The following is a 19,116-nucleotide window of genomic DNA, read 5'->3' as shown; positions in this document are numbered from 1 at the left end:
AAGTGGGATAACATTTTACCATACCATGTCCTCCCCTGCACAACTGATTCAGGTGCAAAACTCACACCTGGGGTATCAGGACATTCACAAAAAAGCCTGAAGATACTCATCCCATCTGATGGGGCATAACTGGCTCAACTACACAGTTTTGGTATTCTTAAGACAAATACACTTTGCTCCTGTTCAAAGATTACTGGAATATGCCCAGTAGGACACAACTGGTAAGAAGGGAGGTATGCCATCTTGGATTTGGCATTTCACTAAATTTCCCACTAATCTGGGAGCCTGGACAAAGTGACTTTGAACCTGCATGAGAACCAGCCACTATCCATTCCCCCTGGTGAGACAAATTGCATGAGAACACTCCCCTCCACATAGCCTTCAGGTGGGGAGACATGGGTGGAATGATCACCAGGCGGATTATCTGAATTTGTTTTAAGCCTTAATTACACTTGGATTTAAAGAGTGAATGACTGAAAATAAACATTATCTGTCTTTCTCCTACAACCACCTACCCCTTAATTAAAACACTTAAGAGTTTGTCTTAGCCCTTCCTGCAAGCTGAACAAGCCCATCCTAGAAATGTTTCTGATAAGACAAGTGCTAAGTCACAGGTTACCTTATCTTAACCGGTGGTTCCTACGAAGAATTAGAAGGCAAAAAGGACATTTTTTTTCTAGTGAAGTAGGCCTTTAGGACATAGAGAATCCAGAAGCTGCCTACAAGTTTTTGAGTTCACTCTAAGTTTTGCATATGAGAAAACAGGGCTAATTTTAATTTTTATAGGAGGCAGTAGCTTTTCTTCCACCAGAATATATTTCCCCTGTACAACATGTCAAAGATTAATGAGTGTGCAGTATTATTTATTCCTCTAAAACTACTTTGGAAACTGATTAATATAAGGAAATTAAGGAACTATCTGTGTCAACACTGCAATTAGAAAAACATATTTTCATCTAGAGTTCTCATGCATTAAACTAAAATTAATCAGTCACAGTGAGATCTATAGATTAGTATGTTCATAAAACTGAAAGATGAATAGTTAGTAAAAGACAAAACAACTGGAAGTGACTTAAATGACAGAAGTGAAAAGAGATTACCAACCAGACCCATAAAATTAAAGAAATCTGTACAGTTATAATACATTTGAGATTGAAAAAAACCTCTGGATGTCATCTAGTTAAACTCTGTCAATCACCGCAGGGTCAGTTTACTAAGGATCATGTCCAGGTGAATTCTATCTATTCAATAATGGAGATTTCAAACTCCCTGTTAGTATTGTCTAAGTGCAGTTAGCAGCACAGATAAACAGAAAATATCACATCTTTATTCAAAAAGTTTATTGCAAGATCAAAGGTCTCACCAAAAAATAGAAACTTACAAAGTGTGGAAATAGTTTTAACGCACTCATAAAGAGACATTAAAATAAAATTGACTGAGATTCTGTACTATATCTGTAATATAATTCACTGACTTAATTCTTAAAATACTGTTGCCATTTTGGAGTAAATAAACAGCATAGCATTACACATGTTCACAAGTATTTACCACCTATTTTAAACAAAATCTTTATGATATATTGTTTTTCCACAGAAATTAGTTCATCCCCATTTTGAAAAGTCTAATAATAAAACATTCAGCATCCTCACTGGAAGTAACATGAGCTGATGTTTCTGTTGCAAAAAATTATGCTATGGAAATCAACAAAGAGCTTTACACAGTTATACAGCCATACTAAACAAGCTTCTATGTTATGTTGCATTAGGCCTCCCGGATTAGCAAAACATTTTGACAATAATGACAACTTTTCAGCTGAAGCTTAAGCATTTCATAGTTTGGATTAAAATGCTGTAACCTTTGAAAAACAAATATCCAGTGTTACACACCTAACAACATTCTTAACCAAATGGTAATACTCTAAAGGTTAAGGCAACTCCAAATTGAAGATGCAATGTCTGTATTTTCACAATTCCCTGCTCAAATACTTAGAATGCAATGTGTGAGAAAGTGAAAGAGAGGTTGTGTGGTACTTAGTTGTGGTTTGGGGTTAAGCCATAACAGTCCTACAAGAAAATTAATCATTTTATGTGTTTAATTTGGGTATTTCCTTGCATACACTGATACCCATAATGGGACTCATGTTTAGTGGCCTTCTCAAGGTAAGTAATATTTGCATTATAAGATCCATTCTAAAATAAAACCACACAGAAAATGAGAGGGATCCTGTTATTGACTTATTCATCTGAATTTTCCAATTCATCCACAGAACAGCATAGTCAGAGAAGACAAATTAATTTACAATAGACAGTATTTTTTTTCAGCCAAATACAATAAGCATCAACAACTTATTCTGATAGTTGGTGTATTGAGTTATTCTTTGTCTTCATGAAGTGTAGCTGGTAAGTATTGTTACTCATTATTAAAATGTCAAGGTGGACAGATTTTTAATATCGCTACAGCTTCTTATATTTAAAGAAAAAAAAGATGAGAAAATGGTAATTCACTGTTAAGGTACTCTGTATCTTAAAACCTCCTAAAACCTTTTTATTTAGTAAGTAAAGAGCAACAAGTTTAGTTCCTAGTTTCAACACAGGCCTCTGTTGATCAACTGCACTGATGCTAGCACTGAGTTACCATTTACAGATAAAAGGAAACACACGTGACCAAGGCAAAGTAAACAGAAGAAAACAAGCTTAACATCTATAACTCAAACTATCCAGAGAACTAGTAGGAATCCACTTCAAGAAATTTGCCAAAGGCTTTTATAACTTTTATGCAAACAAAAACACAATGCATTTCTAAAGTTTTACTTCAATATTTTTACAGTACGTTAAAGTCAGTGTACAGCTTTTGCCATTTTACTGTAACCTCTGTAAACTCACAACTATATTGCATCATATGAAAGGTTATAAACCCTTCAATCCCCATTAGATCTACTGATTGCAGCAGAGTGGAACATTGGTACAGAAGGTTAGGAGCCAGAAGACATATTGGGTGTCCAGCCCATTTGATAAGCTCGCTCCAGTGTTCTCTTGCAATCCTGCAGCACAGTACTGAAGGTTATATGTGGGTATTGCTGCACCAGCTGCTCCACTGTGGCCTCGTTCACCTACAACAGAAGAACAGAACCTGTGATATGCAGAAAGTGAATGAAAGGGGTAACATTATGCAAGCTAGAAGAATGGATAAACTGGACTCCTTGGCGGGCTTGCAGGATGGGATTCCCCATTGTTACTATAGGTCTGGGTGCATTTATCACAAAATAAATATACTGAATGTAATTTCTGGTAAGAGAATGAAAAAAAACCAAATCAAATCCCATGCTTTGATTTCATGGTAAAGGAAGAATTTAAAGAAAATGTTGCATAAAGTAACAGATTTCTACCTTGAAATAGAAGCTACTCAAAGTTGTTCAAGCAGACATACATTTAAAAATGTGAGTGTTTTTTGGCTTTGGAAAATGAAAATAGAGTACATCAATTAATTAATTCATGGTACAGTTATGGAGGCATTTAAAACTGCTAAGTAGTAAGTCCACAATTTATTGAAATGAACTTGCACTGTATGGTTGCTATCAACAAGTCTGAAATGAAAAGTAATACAAAACATGAGTAAAGATGAGGAAAAATTATGAATCATTCTGTGTTGCAGGTAGATCAATTACTCCTATATGCTCCTTTTTCTAAAAGGTAAAAGTCTTCCATGTCTTCACATATATCACTGGTAGAAGATTTTATTTTAGCCTTCTTTTGTGAGAATAACACTAAGGAGTTGGGATCATTAATTAAAACATACAAGATCGTTGAGTCTGGCATGTCCCTCTTAAATTTGAGACATCAAAGTTAGCACCTTTTTTCTTCATAAGACAAGGTAATTAGACAAACCCAGAAAAAACTTAACACCTTTACAATTGCACTGCTGCAAGGGGATTAATTTTTCAGTTATTGCAATTCCTATCACAGAGGTAAACAGTTTTTTTTAACCTTTAGACAAATAAAAGATTAACCTAAGAACCACGACTTCTAGTTGGTTTTCTTTGAAATCTTTCCTGAGCAGTTGGGCATTTTAAAATGCATTGGTACTACACTTACTGAACTTCCTACATCAGTAGCATATACAACTGATGGAACTGTTTGCTTTTTTCCCCTCAGTGTTCCACATTCAAGGCCAAAAGTGAAAAGCCAGACTGAAATGTTTACTACCATTACAAAGATCTGTCTTGCAAATAATATTTTAAAGCATGGTAACCACAGTAACTAATAATATTTTTGTCCTTAAAAGGTAACAAGGAGAGCTTCCTTCTAAACAGTGATTGCACTCAATGACAAGGATAAATGAAAGGTTTAATATCCAGTTCTTCTACTTTGATAATAGAAATACTCAATCTTCATTGGAAGTTTCATCTAGCTGAGACTGACTTGGATAGAAAACTGGTTTAACTTCACAGCACAAACTGTACTTCTCTGGCAAATTGCTATGTTACAGTAACATCTTTCAGTGCTGAAAAACAAGAAGTGACTTTTAATAAATCAAAATTAAATCAGAGATAGCACAAGTCCCCCATAATATTTGATATTTACAGCTGAATACATACTTGCAAACTGTAAGCTACAAGTCATAGAAATATTGCTTGGAAGGAAGAATCCCTAAAGTAGCAGTAATTTCCTATTTTATGCCTATCCAAAAAATAGTCAAAAGTTTCTTTTCATTAGAGTTATGCTGCAGAGACCCATTGCAGAATCTATCACGCTGCCAGAAACTTCTCTTAATGGCTAACTCAGCCACAACAGAGGCTTACAACCAACAGCTGCTTATTTTGCTCTTTCTTAATGGGAAACTTGAAGAAGATACATTATTTATCTACTAGATGGCTGCAAGTATTACTTGTACATAGAAGTTATTATGATTTAGCACTTACCTGTTGGGCATTATTTGTTAGAATAGCACAGATATTATGCCTTTAGAGCCAGTGTCATATGTATATTCTCTGTTATATGAAAAAAATCAGGCGATTAATTACAAAGATGATGCTCACACACAGGAAGGTAGTAAATGCTCTCCATGTCCTGTGGACTCAGGACATGTACACAAGGTACAGTCTAGCTAGGTTTAAGCTGATGTATTTACTACCAGACTTGCTTAGGCATTGTCCATGACACTCAGGAAGACAGAGGATGTTACAGTGGTATATTTTAGACTCAAAACCTATGAAGAAATCTGTGATAAACCACCTTTCACTAATTGTTTGTTCTAACTTTTTTCGAGACAATTATTACTAGATAAAATAATATTTTATAGAAATTGTTGCTATTTGTCATTAATATCTTATTAAACAGAAGAAGGAAGCTGTTAGTATCAAATGCCAAATACAGTTACAAAATAAACATGAATATGAAGATGACATTGCAAAAGTGCCACTGACAAAAACAGCTGGTTTATGACCAAAGTCTGAAGAGTAGAAGCTTTTCTCCATTTTTTACTGGAGTATTAAATAAGTATTTTAACTTATTAGTGTGATCCTAGGCAACAACTTGTGTTATGGCTTGTAAAACAGCAAAGTAATTTGTCTGTTAAACAGACAAAACCTATGGATGTATTTGGAACCGCAACATTTACAGAAAGAAATTACTTTCAGTTTGAAAACTTCTTAACTTTGAGATAAAAATTATGCCAAACCAAATTCAATGTAAGATTACACAACAGAAGAAGAACAAAAAAAAATTGGCAGTGGGAAAACCAACCTGGGTCCAGACATGAGAAAAAAGTATTCCCTATCAGAAGATTTTGATACCTTTTCTATACCATGAGAAAAGTCAGGTCAGACACTGAAAATTAAGTTTTAGTATTATAAACTCTCTGTACTATTGACCTAAAACTGCATTCCCTGAAAAACAGGAAAAAGAGAATTAAGATTGTATTCTGTTAATGAATGTGAAAAGTAATATCTAAGTCAACTTTTTTAGTATCCTTGTCATCCCTAGCAGTAGGATTAAGATGAAAAGAAGTCTTATGTCCAGCCTTTAGAACACAAGTTTCTGTCTCTTTCTTAAGATCAGCCTGGCTGGCGATAAAACAAAAATACTGAATGTCATTCCTAAAATAAGTTCATTACACAAACAGAGCAATTTTCCCTTCTGAACTTAAACATTCTTGTTCAATGAATGAAAACTAAAAATCTCCACATCTTAATATGCTGTGAATGCTATTATTTTTCTTTCACAACTCTTTCATTAATCTTAATCTTTTGAGTTGTCAAAAGAAAGACTACTGTCTGCAGATAAACTATCTAAATTATCTAATACATATACATTCATCTGAATTTGAATAGCTCTTCAATTATATTTTAACACGTAATGAAAGGATTCAGCCTGCATAACTAAGAATGAATGTAATAGGTTTATGCAAATCCTGGTCATCAAACAAAAAAAAAACCCAAAATAATAACAAAGACTGGTTTGAAAGTTATTTTTTCTTTCTGAAATAAAAATTTATCCCAGGCCAATGAATAGATTGAAAAAACCCAAAAAAACAACAAAGGAGAAGATGGGTTACAGAAAACAGCAAGACTAAGTGGTATCATCTCCCTTTAACTCAGTTAGAGCAATTACCTAGAAGTCATAATTTTGAATACCTTTTGCCTAAAGACACCTGAACACATATTGCCTATTTCCCAGAAGAAAGTACTTTGTGACAAATGTTATCTGGGGTAGGACCTCCTTAACTTCTTCTTCATCTAAAGACAGTTTAGTTGTGCAGAGAGTATTTAAATATTATCAGTGCTAGAGAACATTTCTCATGTGATAATTAGGAGTTCATCTTGGAAAGAAGAACAAGAACACCCTTCTAGTCCACATGAAATGGAACACTGGCAAAAGGTTTTTGTGCATGTCTTTGTAGAACACTCATCATCACTCTGCTCTGTACATACAAAATATGGACACAGAGCATCTTCAGAAATTTCTGTTATGCCACAAGCAGCATGAAAATTTTTCATGTTTCATGAAAGTTTTCATGAAAAATTCAAAATGCAAGCAAGAATAGTTATTGGGTGATTTTAGTATTTTTTTGTTCTAGTGATATTTCAGCATTATTTTCTTTAACTTCCAGATTCTAAAATTAGGAATTTCTAAATCTAGGATTTTTTATTTTTGAAACCTTGTTTTCATTACTGTCTTCAAAAAGATCTTATTAAAGTCAAAGGAGTAATTCAAGTTTTTGTAATCCTGTTAAGGCAAATTAGTGATTATGTTTGAAACCATCAGCCAAACTAGGTATTTCTTTTTAATGAGACTGATACCTTCATTCAAAGCTTAGGAAGAGAAACAGGTATAGGGGCTTTTCATAAACAGCTCTTTCCTAGTTACTTCTCCTTAGCTTGTCTTAAGTCAATACCATGTCCTGGAAATCCTCTCTGGGATTGGATACTCTTTCACTTAATTGCCAAGAATTGTAGGATTTCCTACTGATCTCCTCTTACAGGTCCATCAGGGCGAGTCTTAGAATGAAGTTCTGACTCCAAAGCTACTAAAATGTGCCAAGAATGTCTGTGCTGTGTTATCTAAAGCAATGCTGAAAAACAAGAGCAGAGCCATCCCCTGAACTGCAAGTTTTACACAGTTCTATACAGTGTATGAGCATTCAATGTTAATCTGAAGAGTTTGAGTGTTTTTTTCCAATAACAAAACCTAAAACATCTTAATGACTTCAGTTTAATGACTAACTCACTCGATAATTGAAAAGAAAAAGTTATCTCCATTCCAAGTTAATAAATGAAACCAATAAGCAGTTATACAAATAAAAAAGCTAAAGATTGCAAAACTGGATTAATGCAAAGGTGCATTACTAGATCTTCATACAAAAAACCTCTTTGTGTCCTTCAGACCACCATTCAGGGATGACAGCTGAAATAATTTCTGCATAGTATCTAACCTAGTCCATGGAAGGGGCACTGGCTGGCTGATTTCTGAGAACAAGGCAGGTTAGTATCTGCAGTTACACAGTTTTATAAATCACTCATTAATAAAAAATTACAGACTCATTTATAATACTCTGATTCAGCAATATCTGCAGAAAAAGGCATTAATAATATATAGAACTGCTAGCTTAATCTTAGAAATCTAGTACAGTAATTTCATGATTATAAGCTGCACCATTTCGACTAAAATTTTGTCCCAATCCAGAAGTGCAGCTTATAATCAGGTGTGGCTTATATATGGACAAAGAACGAAAAGTTGCTGTTTTAGTTGGGAGGACAGGTGTCTGCCGAAAAAGGCAGGAGCTTCTCTTTGAAATGGAGAATGTAAACCCCCTCCCTCCAAATTATTATAATTTTGAAATCAAGGGGCTTTCAGGCAAAAATATGAGAATTAGGAATAACAGTTCTTTTCTAGGGAAATTAAAATAGAAATACAGTACTACAAAGGAACAAACCCCAAACCCTGACAAAGCCAGAGTACAACCTGACACTCGGTCAGGCAGGGTGTTGGTAGCAGTACGATTAAATGGTGGTTGCAGTGACAGATGTGGTTCAGTTGAAGCAGTGCTCCTGTAGAAGGTGCAGTTTCCCTCTGGAGGTCCAGTGGTGATGTGGAGAAATCCGGTTTTCCTCTGGAGTCCAGTGGAGAAAGGGCTCCCTTAGTGTCCCCAAAACCTCTGTTTTTATTTTGGTAAGAAATGTTGGGCTCTTCCCCCTGGCTGGAGCAACTCCCAATGGGATGAAGTAATTTTATCAATCACACAGTGGGACTCAATGGGCCATTAGCACAAAATGACTCTCTGGAGGAAGGATGGGTTGTGAAAAGATAAAGAACAATGCCCTGCCTGGTTTAAATGGATGGCCCATTAGCAGAATATCTGCTGTTGAGATAAGGATTACTGTCCCCACACTCAACAGATGGTGATAGAATAGATACCTTTTATCACACTCTGTATTGTAACTGAGGCTTATAATCAGGTGCGGCTTATGTATGGACAAAGAATGAAAAGTTGCCGACACCCGGAATTGCAGCTTATAATAAGGCGCAGCTTATAATTATGAAATTACTGTACTTGCTAAGAATTTTAGGGAAATGTTAGCAGGTGAGAGGCAACATTCAGATGAAAAGATTTTAGTTAGATTAGAAAAATGGCACAAGTTTTATCATTACATTCTACATATAAAGAATCACAAAATCAATTTCACACAGAAGAAATGCAAATGAATTTGTCCCCAAAGGGCTTTCTTACAATACTGTTGACATTTTTACTTATGGAGTGGTATTGTAGCATTAGGGCTACTGAAATTTGTCTGCATGTCTCTCTCAGTACACAGAGATGTATTGCATGAAAGCCAAATTTTTTTTGTAATGGTCAAAGAAAAGACTTTAGAGTCATTGTGTGTATCCATAATGATGGATTAGGGAAACACTTTTTGTTCCTCTTTCTCTAATGTTTTACAAAAAATTCCAGTATATACACACTTTGAGTTATAAGCAAAACATTTTCACAGTCTTTCTCTAAGTTGTATTTCGCCTTCTCAAGTGAGCATCTTCTAAAAAGTGTACTTTGATTTTTTTCTGCTAATAACTGAATGAATTATATTCTCTGGTGGCCCAATTATAACTGTTGCCTGTAGCCAAAACAAAATTAAAGATTTCTGGAAACGTTTTGTGTGAAATGCACTTGATCAGCTACGGCAGACATATTCCACTGAGCTTCAGTGGTTGCCCTTATGCCCAGGGGCAGAACCCTTGTTTAGGACTTTAACAAAATAAGAACACTACCAATATTAGCACAATATCCTGTAGTCCAAATGAAGTCCCTTACGACTTGAGAAAACAGTGTATTTTTACTCAGAGGATACTGTTATTGAAAAAAAGAAGAAAAACAATCGCATATACACAAACATACAAACACTGTATTTGTAGACTCATGAATAGTGAAATCGGCAAGTATAGTTTGATGTGCTATTATTATCACGACATTTGACATCTTAATTGTGTTAAACCTTAGCAATTAAGGAGTAGGTAAACAGAAATATCCATAACCTTTTCTGCCATGCGAATTGAAATAAATGGAATACACAAATCTTCTAATATTCCATGGTAGCACTTCTGGAAGGACTTGAGAAAGTGTGGCAAGGTTGCTTGTAGAGTATATCTACTTTACAGTTTTTGTTTAAATCCTACTTGAAAGGACCGAAATTCATTGCTGTGGCTGTTTTCTCATGAGAATGCTATCGCCTCAAACTGCCAGTCTACTGCAGACGAGCACCATCCATTTCAGATCTCTATGAGTATGCACAGTTTCCTGCATCACATGAATTTTTATTGAAGTTGTGTAAGTAACAAAAGTTTCACTCTCAATTCTCTTTGCTTATTGTGAGGGTTTATTTTTCTATTAAATCAGAGAAACTATTTTAAAGGAGCTCTTGAATTTGGCTGGTTATTTGTTTTACTACTTCTGCTCATTTCATCATATGAACTTACAGACTCCACCTATAGAATATTTCCAGGTAAAAATATTACCAGTATTATACACATTTCAAAATCTTTGTTCTTCTAAAAATTGCAGTTAAGACCCAGGTGCAGTAAAATGAGTGTGGTAATTTATATAGTGATAAATATTCTTTCAGATTACTTTCTGCCTGTTGAATTAATAACACGGAATATTTTCCTTCCTATTTGACTACATTAACAATAATTTGAGCACATTACTGTAGTACCTGTCAAAATGATGGCATGTAAAACTAATAGAGAAGTATTTCTCAAAAGTTGCTAGCTGGAAAAAATAACTAGAAGTTCCAGCAAGCAATACTTCTAAAATAATTTCTCCCTTCTAAAATTTTTATTCATAAAAATGTTGACCAGTTCACATTGCATCTTCCCTTAATAGTAAGCCTTATCATGATTTTGAACTGTTGATCAGCCATCAACAGCTCTCTGAGACCCCATATTTCTACTGGAGAATGACATGGTCAGGTGAGTGCTTTTTAAAAACAAGGACAATTTCATTAACTCTCAAAAATTACATCTTTAGCCCAGTGCCATGGAATTGCTGCAGAGGTATCAGTTTGGAGGATAAAAATCTTTTAGCAAAGAAACAGTTAAACTAGGAGAGCAAAATCTTTAGCTTGTATAGAAATTCTTTTTTTGTGTGTTTTAGCAGATGCTTTCGTTTACACATATAATGGATCTGTTATCCTGGTTAGCTAAGGGGAAAAATCCAAAAGCAGTATTGTTCAGACTTTTAAAATTGTTATAATTGAAAACCAAAATGAAATAAATGCTATTCTTCTTTTGTTGTGGGATAGCTGTGGTTTCCTTCTAACGGGATTCACAGATCTCATGAATCTAAAATCTTCATTATTCATAGAGAGATAGATCAATTGCAGCTCCTACATTATACATATAAAAATTTTAAAAATACAGCAATTCCTTTTTTAATATGTAGCAATGTACTTGCACAAATTAGAGTAATTTAAGAGAAAAAAAGGGCTACAGAATTTTTCTTTAAGAGAAGGATTGGATATTTTCATTCCTCCTCAAATCACACAATCATAATTTCAAATCTCAAAATGAACCCCTTGTAATATAAAAGAAGAAATGGTAGCAATTTGGCAGGTTTTCTGATCAGGTTAATGATAGCATTTTCGGAAAGTGGAAAGCAAATTGCTGTGATAATTATATTAAAACAAGCCATGGTTCTGTATTCCAGCCACTCTGCCATTGATTAAGAACAGTTTAGCTCAAAAGTATATTTGAAATTGAAAGATGTGTCACTAGAACCCAGAATACATAAAAGTGCTAATGCACTTACCTTCAGTCACAGATCAGCTATGTAAATTAAAAGCTTGTGAGTGATGGGTAAAAAACAACAGGGGTTGCATTCCTGTTAGGCTAATGATTTGCAGTCTTCACTGAATGTGTATTTAAAAATATTTGTAAAACAGGTTTTATAGAAGGATAAAGTGAAAAATTATACTAAAAAGCAACATATTGTCTAAAAATCTTATTATTACTTAAGATGCAAATGATTTCTTAACTGACCATTTTTATTTTCAGGGATCATCTATTTTTTTTCATCTCTCTGGTAGCATAAAATAATTTGTCATTTTGCCAGTTGTATTGACCATCAACTTCTGTGCTCTAATATCTCAGCAAAACTAGGCTAGGAAATATATGCTACAATTTATCTGAGAAAGTCATCTGGAATAAGCTACAGGCTTTCAGAAGTATTTTCATGAAAAGCAACCATGTCTTTTTTGAGAAATTCATCTCAAAAAATAGAAAGAAAAAAGTAAGGTAAAAAATAAAAAGAAAAAAAAGAAGAAACAAGGAATAAAGGCCAACATGATTTATTAACTAACTTATGTATCCTTTCACAGTCAACTTTGTTGGACTGTCTTTATTTCATTCACACAGAGTGGTGAATATTGAATTTTGTGGCATCTGTTTTTCAGTGTCATTTTTCTACCTATTTTCCCAAGAAATAGGTCTCCTGCATTTACTTGGGAGCACTGCTGATAACCACTACAAATTGTACCAGAGTTATAGGAAAAGCATCTTGAAATATGAAAATTATGTGTGAGAAAAGTTGAAGGAAGGTTATCGTGACAGATTGTTCAACCAGTCAAGCTATCACCCAGAAAAAACCCCAAAACAATCCAACAAATTTTTAGTCCCTATTTCCCAGTTGATACCCAGGCATTTTCCCCAAGGGTAAAGATTTCAAGCATTTTCCCCAAGGGTAAAGATTTCAAGCTGCCACTATTTAAAGCTGTTTCACTTCTTTTGAGAGCACAAGAAATAAATGTTATAACGATATCTTTCAAATGAGTTCTAGCAATAAATAATGTAGAGAACATCACCCTTTTCCTCAATTAAAAAAAAAAATTAAATACAAATACACTAAAATAATTGATTAATTAACTAGAACATGTAAATAGGATCTAGATCAATTTAATGGTAGGAATGTATGATTCACTATGTCCAGAAAGAAAAGCTTGAAATGTGCATTTTAATCTGTAATTCTGATGTAGGCATCATTTTATGTCCTTAGGATGCAAGTAAAGCTCTTAGGAATTCTGATGTCAGTGTTTGCAGGAGGAAAGAAAGCATCCTGTAACTGCCTACACCTTTCTCAAGGTACTTAAAGTAATTAAAGGAAAGGTTCAATTATTTTCAAAATATCCCCTTTCCTAAGCTGTGATAAAAAATACAGAGCTAAATTAAAATTTGGTTGGAAGAACAGATAGTCATGTTCTTTTTCTGCTGTGGGGAACTAACTTGAAGTGAATTCAATATAATCCCTTGCTATGCTTTTCCTGGTGTTTATACACAAACCAAGAGCTGCTGTGCCCCCGACCAACACCAACCCACTATGTGCTTCCACACATCCACATCAAGTCCTAAAACATAACCTTGGGCTGCAGCCACCAGCAGAACAGCACTCTTCTGCGCAGAGGAACAGGGAGTTTGTGGTTCCACCCTACTCCCAGAGTACTATGAAGGGGTGACACGAAGAAACGAAACCTGACTCGCTGCTTCTGGGTGTGCAGCATGGCGCAAACACAGGCAGCACCCCCAGAATGCAAACTAGGAATGCCTTCTCTTTCATTGCAGTTACAAACCTCTAAAATGTCCTGCTTAGCCCTTAAATAACTACTGATTTTATCTGTTACTGCTTTCAAAAGAAATGGAGACTCAGAATGGCAACATTTTCTTTCTATGGAACATATGACTTGTGTTGTCCTGAATGTAGTCCTGAGTGCTGCCTGGTGCCTGCACAGACGTACACATACCCATGTACACAAAAATTTATTTGCACAGTTGATACTCTGTTCTTCGAGAGAGATAAGAAGTGAGAATGGGCCTAGCTGCTTTAAGAACCTGTTCATAAGTGGTATGCAGACAAGTGGGGAGTTCTGTCCAGAACACAGGTATTTAAAAACATTTAGACTCTACTGTAGATTGCTTTCACACTTCAGGAGGTCTGGATGATCTCTCAGATGCATCCCATCTGATACAGAAAAGTTACAACTGAAATATATGCTCTCATTATGATGACCTCATGGTAAAGTCAGCATTTTTTTAATGACATTTCTCAACACAATATCATCTCTTTTAGGGCAAAGACCATATTGCTCCTGTGGTGTGCATGTTAGCTGGTAGGAAAAATGATAAAAATAAAGGTCAGGGCAATAGCAGTTTGACGAAAAAAGAATAATTTCATTATTTTCATGGTGTGGATCAATAATGCTCTGCATCTACTGAAACACATTGCCTGGAGGCACTTGGATAATCAATGGCATAAAACAGAGACTGCCTTTACACAGGCTTACAGCCTCTCTTGATCTTTCTGGGGAGGACCCTTGACGCCTCTAATTTATGTCAAGTGCATATCAAAGAAATTCCAAAGAGCCTGACTCATAAAGACTGTTTTAATGGTACCCATTTGAAGTCTACTTACATATGTTCCTTATGTAACTGTGTTTAAGTACTTCCATTCCAAATGCCTGGGAATTCTTAGAAAGGCATAAAAGCTACCTGGTACTAGCATAACAGTCATACCTCAGAAAAGGAAGTCTGGTTAAAAGGGACAAATCTTTTAACCTTCACTTCAAGCTCACAACAGTAGAAAGATAAGAATTTCAGCCAACAGGGAGTGTAAATAAACCCTTCTGCACCACCCAAGAATTTTCTTTAATGATGTGCTGGACACTGACACTTGTAATTTAATAGAGCAGCCATTGGAAAAAATTAGTTCTTCATGATATTGGGGAGAGACAGATGAGAACACAATTTTGTTCAGTAATTTCTTTGTTCATTTGCAGTGGAAAAAGGGAGTTGGCATCCTCTAGCTGTCAAAAATCCTTTAAGTCACGGATACTTGCTTCATTCTGTCTGTGGAGCTATTCTTCCCATCAAGGCTTTGAAAACAAGAAAAAAATTCCCAGTGGTAGTCCCACTACTACACTGTTTGCTGCAACAGTGTTTACAAATTTCTTAACATCTTTTAGCTACCATATTTTGAATACTTGCAGATGCACACACACACTCGCATGCACAAAGTCAACAGTGCTTTTCTATCTTCCCTGAAGCTTTCTTAAGTAATATTTCTTACTTTTATTTTTAGCATTTAACTTTCATAATGCAAAAGATGTATACTCCTCTAAAGAACTGGAAAAGCATTTACCAGCAATTAGAGGAATACAGACTGTAATACATGTCCAAAAAACTACATATAGTTTAACTTATGAGGCAGTAAAGCTTGTTTTCAACATCAAGATCATTGATTTTCAATAGAAGTTGAACACAGGATAAAATTATTGCACTTATTAGATCCTTGTTGATTGTTCAACATTAGCTAAATTCACAAAATAAATACATATGCAGAAGTGGTTAGATGATTCCGGGTCAGGCCTAATTCCCAACATTAAGTTAGCCTTTTAACACTCTCTAAGTAATAATCTTAGCACAATCCATCAAAGAGATTCACACACTCTTTTTCTCTGTTGGCTCTTATAAAACACTAATGTTTAGGAGATTAAGTGGACTCAGCTTTGATAGACAGAGCAATTCTTCCAAAGTGTTCTAACTCCTCACAAACTGGAAACTGCCTAAGGCTGGCTTTGCAAAATGCTATTTCTAACTTCACCACTGACCTGGACATTATTATTCCTTGCTATTTGAAATACTGGGTTTTGTCACTGTCTTCTATAGTGCACTGTGAGGGATGCAGGGTACTGGTTTGGAGCATGAAGTTTCTTAGACTAAAACCTGTCTTTCGATAAAGTATATCCAATAAGAAATTCACAAGCTTGGGAGATGCTTCTGATGGGCATCACAAGCTGGCCATTTTGTTCATGATGGCTGGAAAAAAAAATCAATCCCTTCAGGGATTGTGAAGACTTGATGTCAGGGACTCTGGACTCCCAGTGACTTGTTCTGCTATTTCTGCTGTGCTCCCAGGCCTCTTGATCTCTCTTCTAATCAGGGACATAATTTGTGAAGGCTATATACAGGGTGAAGTGGAGATGAACTGCCTTCTCCTCTTTTCTTCTAATGATAAAGTGATAAACCTTATAGACATTCTTACTATACTCCAAGTATAAAGCTACATAGTAAGAAACTCAGTATTTTTTCCTCTTTTTAGCATAATGGGTTGATTCAAATCTTTGTCCTTCTGTTTTCAAAACCGTGATATATGATCAAGAGCATAGATATATAGAAATTAGCTAAATCACTCTTGAAATAACATTAAAGATTTTTTCCTTTCTTTTTAAGAAACAAAGTAGTCTGTCACAGTTATAATTTTCAGACAAAAATATTTAAAACTGTCAGAGGGCTGATTTTAAAAAAACTTTTGTGAGCACCACAGGCTGCAAGTGTAACCTACGGGTGAATTTTAAAAATCTATGTGTCTTAGTTTGGAGGACAGGTGTCTGCTAAGAAAGGCAGGAGCCTCTTTTTGAGAATGGAGAATGTAAACCCCTCTCTCCAAATTATTATAATTTTGAAATCAAACGGCTCTCAGGCAAAGATATGGGAATTGGGAATAACAGTTCTTTACTAGGGAAATTAAAATAAAAATACAATACTACAAAGAAACAGACCCCCAAGCCCTGACAAAGTCAGAGTACAACCTGACACTCCGTCAGGCAGGGTGTTGGCAGCAGTTCGATTAAATGGTGGCTGTAGTGTTTTTGTAGTGACAGATGTGACTCAGCTGAAGCAGTGGTCCTGTAGAAGGTGCAGCTTCCTTCTGGAGGTCCAGTGGTGATGTGGAAAAATCCGGTTTTCCTCTTGAGTCTAGTGGAGAAGGGGGCTACCTTGGTGTCCCCCACCCTCTGTTATATCTTGGTAAGAAATGTTGGTTCCTTCCCCCTGGTTGGAGCAATTTCCAATGGGATGAAGTAATTTTATCAGTTACACAGTGGGACTCAATGGCATTGAGCAGAAGATAACTCCCTGGAGGAAGGGTGAGTTGTGAAAAGATAAAGAACAATGCCCCGCCTCGTTTCAATGGATGGGCCATTAGCAGACTATCTCCCACGGAGATAAGGATCACTGCCCCCACCCTCAACAGATGGTGATAGAATAGACCTTTTATCACAATCTGTATTGTGAGCCAAGACACTATGCCAGCAAACACTTATAATGCTCTTTCTAGTCCTCTGGGTGGCTTTTGAGCTGCATATGTGAACACAGCACACCAGAACAGTTGTCCCAGTAGTGAATACTGCGTATATGTAGTGAATATGTTGAGTAGTGAATATGTTCATAAATCCTGCTGTCACCCTCACACTCACACAGGAACACTCTCACACTCAGACTCAAGCACCAGCTCAAGCAAAGGCTCCTTACCTGATCACATCTCATCAGTCCCAAGTATCTGAGGGATTTGCTGCGCTGAGCAATCTGGGTGGCTCCACGATCTGTGATCTCTTTGCACCATCCAACATCCACTGTCTCTATTGTCATGCTGTACCTCCCAATGGCTATCAGAGCTGGAAAGACATTAAAGGCATGAAATACACAGCTCTGCAGATGGCAACCTCAGCTCCATGCACACATTGAATAATGGTGAAATTGAGTTGAAACTGAGTTTTGAGAAGCAGTTGTTATACACTTTGTAAATGAGATTATGTTTCATAATTCTGAATTATGTAAAAGTCGTCTCTTAATACTAGGAATACATGCATGTGCAAACACATACAAACACACAGATAAACATATTTTTCTATATATTTTTCTATCAATCAAGATAAATAGACCAATTAGTAGATATAATCTATACAAATTCTTTTAATTACTTTTTTCAGAAGAATCAAGGATCAATTAATGAAATTGAAATAAATACAGAATAAAACCAATTCTATCCACTTTTCAGAGAAAATAACTGACTTTATATTACAAACACATTTTTCCCCAGGAAAATAATACTGCAAAACACTGAGATTAGCAGGACATTTTGTGAGTCAATAAAACATGGTTTTAGAAAACTCTGCAGGAAATTTCATGTCATATATTCTATAATGATATTATAAGATTGCATTTTTTCTCGTTGTTCATATTAGTGATGTAAGAACAAGTGTTTTTACAAATGGTTAGTTTGTAAGAATAGTTTTCTTCACAAACACTTTACCAGTAAAAAATAAAGAGTTAAAAAGCTCATAAGGAATTACAGTAATTTCACGACCATAAGGCGCACCGGACTATAAGGCGCACCCCCCGGGAGCCGGTACATTTTGCAACTTTGTAGATCAGATAAGGTGCACCGGACTATAAGGTGCACCTTTTTTTTTGCAGCTCCCCCCACACGTTTGCTGGCCGAGGCCCCGACTCAACCTGGCAGCCATTGGCTCCCGGGCCTGCCTGTACCCGGCAGGGCCGGGCTATGCCCACCGCCGCTCCGTGCAGCATCCCCAGGGCCCCGTTGTTCCAGGAGTTCCCTGGTGCTCTGGGTGACCCAATGCCGGTAGGTTTGCCCCGTGCCGCCGCTGCCCCGATTCCAACTGCTTGCCCCCTCCCCGCGCGGTAGCCGCTCCGATTCCGGCGGCTTTCCCCCTCTCCACGCAGTGGCCACTGTGATTCCAGTGGCTTTTCCCCTTCCCGTGCGGCGGCTGCTGTGATTCCGGCGGCTTTCCCCCTTCCCGCGCGGCAGTCGATCCGATTCTGGCGGCTTTCGCCCCTCCCGCGCGGGGGCCGTCCCGATGTCGGTGGGGAGGCCCCAATGCCGGCGGGCCCGCCCCACGCGGGGGGGCCCTGATGCCGGTGGGCTCGCACTTCCGGGGTGGCAAATGTCGCAACTTTGTACATCAGATAAGGCGCACCGGACTATAAGGTGCACTTCCGGTTTTGGGGGGAAATTTTAGTTAAAAGGGTGTGCCTTATAGTCGTGAAATTACTGTAAAAGAAAAAAATTAACCTTTATGAAATGAAAAGAAAGAGGATCTGGAAATTCTGAATGGGCTGGAAAAAGGCATGTAGAAGAAACCACAAGGGATCTGCACCAGCTGGGAAGGTTTTGTTATGACATGACAATGACATAAAAGATACAAATCAGTGGCACCCTGGTCACCACGGACTATAGCACTTTTCAGAAATATAGACTCAGGAAGTCAAACTGGGATTT

General features: G+C 36.5%; 1 protein-coding gene across 1 annotated transcript in view; it reads right to left on the bottom strand.

Moving 5' to 3' along the window:
* Nucleotides 1–1,318: 1,318 nt before the first annotated feature.
* The window catches only part of FBXL17 (F-box and leucine rich repeat protein 17), a 313,938-nt gene continuing 296,140 nt past the window's right edge, over nt 1,319–19,116 (bottom strand). Inside the window, exons 8-9 of the mRNA XM_033086616.1 lie at nt 17,346–17,488; nt 1,319–3,109 (exon numbers count right to left, since the gene is read on the bottom strand). Coding sequence (XP_032942507.1) covers nt 2,972–3,109; nt 17,346–17,488 — 281 coding nt within the window. The 3' untranslated portion in view covers nt 1,319–2,971. The remainder of the gene's footprint in view (nt 3,110–17,345; nt 17,489–19,116) is intronic.

The sequence above is a fragment of the Catharus ustulatus genome (assembly GCF_009819885.2).
Source record: "Catharus ustulatus isolate bCatUst1 chromosome Z unlocalized genomic scaffold, bCatUst1.pri.v2 scaffold_29_arrow_ctg1, whole genome shotgun sequence".
Classification (NCBI taxonomy): Eukaryota; Metazoa; Chordata; class Aves; order Passeriformes; family Turdidae; genus Catharus; species Catharus ustulatus.
The sequence above is the reverse complement of the archived record's forward strand: the minus strand, read 5'-3'. Positions and strand labels throughout refer to the sequence as shown.